The 5,141-nt window shown below is 36.6% G+C and overlaps 1 protein-coding gene across 1 annotated transcript in view; it reads right to left on the bottom strand.

Annotated features, from left to right (window-relative positions):
- The window catches only part of ZNF25 (zinc finger protein 25), a 38,742-nt gene that overhangs the window by 11,020 nt on the left and 22,581 nt on the right, over positions 1-5,141 (bottom strand). Inside the window, exons 3-4 of the mRNA XM_012809415.2 lie at positions 3,280-3,406; positions 2,885-2,980 (exon numbers count right to left, since the gene is read on the bottom strand). Of these exons, the coding sequence (XP_012664869.2) occupies positions 2,885-2,980; positions 3,280-3,406 (223 nt within the window). The remainder of the gene's footprint in view (positions 1-2,884; positions 2,981-3,279; positions 3,407-5,141) is intronic.

Below are 5,141 nucleotides of genomic sequence, written 5' to 3'. Positions count from 1 at the left end.
CAGAGGACTTTAACAAATAGAAGAACATACCATGCTCATGGCTGAGAAGAATCAACATTGTTCAAATGTCTATACTTCCCACAGCCATCTACTGATTCAATGCCATCCTTATTAAAATACCAACATCCTATTTTCAGGACTTGGAAAAAATGATTCTGCATTTTGAATGAAATCAGAAAAAAACCCATATAGCTAAGGCAGTTCTTAGTAATAAAAACAAAGCTGGGGGCATCACCATACCAGATTTTAGGCTGTAGTACAAGGCCATAATAGTCAAGACAGCATGGTACTGGCAGAAAAATCAAGACATAGACATTTAGAATCAAACAGAAAACCAGGAAACGAAACCAATAACTTATAACCACCTAATCTTCCATAAACCAAACAAGAACACACTGCGGGAAAGACTCCCTCTTCAATAAATGGGGTTGGGAGAACTGGATATCCACATGTAAAGGACTGAAACTTGACCTGTTCCTTCCTCCACTCACAAAAAATGATTCAAGATGGATAAAGAACTTAAATTTAAGGCATAAAACAATAAAAATCCTCAAAGAAAGCATAGGAAAAACACTGGAAGATATTGGCCTGGGGAAAGACTTCATGAAGAAGACTGCCCTGGCAATTGCAACAACAACAAAAGTAAACAAATGGGACTTAATTAAACTGAAAAGCTTCTGTACAGCTAAGGAAACAACAACCAAAGCAAATAGACAATCTACACAATGGGAAAGGATATTTACATATTTTGAATCAGACAAAAGCTTGATAACTAGGATCTATAGAGAACTCAAATTAATCCACATGAAAAAAGCCAAGAATCCCATATATCAATGGGCAATAGAGATGAATACAACCTTCTCTAAAGAAGGTTCTTCTTTAGAAATGGCTAACAAACATATCAAAAAATGCTCATCATCCCTAGTTATTAGAGAAATGCAAATCAAAACCACCCTGAGACACCATCTAAACCCAGCAAAAATGGCCCACATCACAAAACCTCAAAACTGCAGATGCTGGCGTGGATGTGGAGAGAAGGGAGCACTTTTACACTGCTGGTGAGACTGCAAACTAATACAACCTTTTTGGAAGGAAGTATGGAACCCTCAAAGAACTCAAGCTAGACTTCTCATTTGATCTTGCAATCCCATTACTGGGCATCTACCCAGAAGGAAAAAAACCTTTTATCATAAGGACACTTGCACTAGACTGTTTATCACAGCTCAATTTACAATTGCCAAGATGTGGAAACAGCCTAAATGCCCACCAACCCAGGAATGGATTAACAAGCTGTGGTATATGTATACCATGGAATACTAATCAGCCATTAATAAAAATGGAGACTTTACAGCTTTTGTATTAGCCTGGATGGAAGTGGAACACATTATTCTTAGTAAAGCATCACAAGAATGGAGAAACATGAATCCTATGTACTCAATTTTGATATGAGGGCAATTAATGACAATTAATGACATGGTAGGGGTGGGAGAAGGGGAGAGCAGAGAGAAAAAGGAGGTTGCAGTGGGGAAAAGAAGAGCAGACAGAGGAAAGGAGAAGGGGGGTGGGGTCTTGGTTTCTGTCACACCTTTTGGGGGCTAGACATGATTGTAAGAGGGACTTTACCTAAAAAATGCAATCAGTGTAACCTGGTTTCTTGTACCCTCAATGAATCCCCAACAATTAAAAAAAATAAAAAATAAAAAAATTCAACAATCTGTACATATATATATATATATATATAAAGGTAAAATATGGGACTAGAAAATAAATAGGACAAAGATGCCTGGGAGGTCAATTTTAGGAGTTCTTAAAATAAAAACCAATGCTTTGGTTTTAACAATGGATGAGTGCCTATAAAAGTTACTATAAAGGGCATAGAGCAGAAGGTAGAGCAGCTCTGTGTTTTGTTAATCAAAATTCATTTCAGCAAATATCTAGTAAGAAGTAAAATATATGTTCCTGATTCTGGCATCACATCAGTACACGAGTCAGAAAATACAAGAAAAAGCATGGAAGGAAGCAGGATAAGATTATCTTAGTGTTAATACACTCCAAATGAGGTGTAGGAAATTTTAAGAAAGGATAATCAGCATTTTGTGTAAAAGATAAACACCAGAAAGAAAAAAGTATCAATTCTGGAATGATACAAATGATGAGTGGCATTATGGTATATAATATGCATTCAGAGTTCACAGAGAGAATAGAAAATTAAACCTGGTGCCAAAAATAATTGAAGTATTTTGTTGTTAGTAAGAGATGTCATTTGAAAAAAAACTGTAAGTCAGATTTATAAACACTAAGATTATAGATGTATACTCCAGTTGCAGACAGTAACTGAGAATTCTAGAGAAAAAGACAAAAAAAAAGTTTTATACAAGGTTACAAAGGGATTAGAGATTGTATATAGGAAAGAAAAGTAAATCAATTTTTAAAAACTTGAACAAAGGAGAGAATTTAAAAGGAGAGATTAGAGGTGTAATTTAGGTTTCGTACCTGTGTCTTTAATCATCTCCAGAATTAAACTTTTTTTTTTTTTAGACGGAGCCTCAAGCTATCCCCCTGGGTAGAGTGCTATGGCATCACAGCTCACAGCAACCTCCAACTCCTGGGTTCAAGCGAGTCTCCTGCCTCAGCCTCCCAAGTAGCTGGGACTACAGGCGCCCGCCACAACGCCCGGCCATTTTTTGGTTGCAGCCATCGTTGTTTGGCGGGCCCCAGCTGGGGATTCGAACCCACCACCTTAGGTGTATGTGGCTAGTGCCTTAGCTGCTTGAGCCACAGGCGCCAAGCCCAGAATTAAACTTAGAAAAAGAGCCCCAAAACATTTCAAAAGGCAAGAGGTACCCACCACCTCACCAATAACATGGGATATCTTTTAGCTCACCAGGCAAGTTTCGACGTGGAAATTCTAGTTCTAATATCCATGGCTCTTTTCCTTGCTTCAACTTTAAAAATGCATTTGACTTATTTGCACGATAACCTATTAAGGGAAAAGAAAAATGAAATGATACAAATTGCTTATAATTTAGGGACTCTGAAGAATAAAGAAGTACCATTTCAGGAGAACAATGAAGGTCCCACCTAGGGTTGGCAAATTTAGCTTCTTTCAGTGGGTATGTAGGGGTACTGATTATTTTTTCCTACTACCCAAAATGGATTCATTAACTTTGACCTCTGAAAAGCTATGATCATTCAACCCTATAGGAACCTTAAATGTTCCAGCAACTGGGAAAGGTAATGCAAACTAATAAGAGCTACGTATGGGGAAGTTTTTCTCACCTATTGAGACCAGGTGACCATAGTTTTCCAGCATCACATCCTTATATAGAGTCTTCTGAGCAGGGGTCAGTAATTTCCATTCCTCCTTGGTGAATTCCACTGTAACGTCCTTTAGTGTCACTGGTCCCTGGAACAACATAGTTCAATATGAAGCAAACACGATAGAATACAATTGAAAAGACATGTGAACTAGCGCTTAACATACCAACTGTAGCATTTACTCTGGAAAGTTATGAAATGCTGCAACCCTGTACCCTACTTTATACGTGGATAAAATACAGTATTTGTGCAATATATATTTACTGAGCTACCACTTCATGCCTGAAACTCTGCTGGAGATTCAAAGATGAATAAAAGCAACTACAGTCATGCACTGCATAGTGATATTTTGGTCAATGACTTATTACGTATTTAACAGTGGTCCTACAAGACAAAACTTTATTGTACCTTCTATGTTTAGACATTTACTGTGTTTAGATATGCAAATACTTTCCATTCGTGTCCAATTGTGTTACAGTTGCCTATAGTACAATAACATGCTTGCAGGTTTGTAGCCTAGGAGCAAGAGGCTATATAGCTTACATGTACTATTTAGATTGGTGTAAGTATTGTTTATACTATAATGTTTGCACAATGGTGAGAACACCTAATGCACACTTTCAGAACATATCCCCACTGCTAAGTGACACATGACTATCTTCCTGTTATCAAGGAGCATCTGTTTTGACACAAAGGCAAAGATATAAGTGCTTAAATGCAATATGCATAGCAGGTGCTATGACAGAAAATTATACATGTGATACAATATGATCACAAATGGGGATAGTTACTTACATTTCATATTATGTCATATTTTATTAGGTGGCAAACTGACTACTGTAAACTTTAGGAATAAAAAGAACACAATTGGAAAGGGCATGGATGCATGAGAAACAGCACATTTAGGAAACTACGAGTAACACAGCATAGTATTAGAATAGGGCATAGGACCAAGATTAGTTAGAAGGTTATAAAGTCAGGTGACAGAACATGAAAAAATTCTGAATTTGTCTACTGGACCAATAAAATATGTTTTGCATATATATTTAATAGATCTCTGCTTCTTAATACATATTTATATTAATCTGTTTTTTATTTAAAAAAAGATTTTTACTTATGTAAGAGAAAAATATAACTATTCTGTTATTTCATACTAGCCAGACTGCCTTATTCAGCTTTGGGATGCTTACTCCCTTACTTTGTAGATGCAAAAACAGCAGGAGTCACTGAAGAGACAAATGTAAGCACTGGTGTTACGGGAGTGGATTAGTGGTTTAGAAGAAAACTCCAAAATGACAAATGGCACATCAGCAAGAAAAGACAAATGTGAGCAACGCATGTTTACATTAAAGTAGGAGCACAAGAGGGAAAGATATATAATACAACTTTGTAATTAATTGATAACCACTGGGAGAAAGGGGAAATATATCCACAGTGTCTTTTTGCTTTGGTAGTGGCTAGAGTCAGAATGCCAATTATTCTCATTCTTTCATTTTTATTGATTTGCATGACAGTTCCCTAATGGATAAGTGCAGTCAAGCCATATTAAAGGCTGCCATATCATTTTCTTAGTTATTGTGTTAAGATATTTATATTCTACATTTAGAAAGATTCACATGTACCCTTATAAGATGAACCATAGGTGTGATCCCACCAATTACCCTCCCTCCACCCATACTCCTCCCCCTCCCCATATTCTTGGGCTATCATGAAGGCTATGTTAACCAGTTTGATGAAAATATTTCAAATTGTATATAAAAACAGCACACTGTACCCCATGACAGTATTAATGTACACAGCTATAATTTAATAAAAAAAAAAAA

The sequence above is a fragment of the Otolemur garnettii genome, unplaced genomic scaffold, assembly GCF_000181295.1.
Source record: "Otolemur garnettii isolate 467f Iridium unplaced genomic scaffold, OtoGar3 scaffold00105, whole genome shotgun sequence".
Taxonomy (NCBI): Eukaryota; Metazoa; Chordata; class Mammalia; order Primates; family Galagidae; genus Otolemur; species Otolemur garnettii.
The sequence above is the reverse complement of the archived record's forward strand: the minus strand, read 5'-3'. Positions and strand labels throughout refer to the sequence as shown.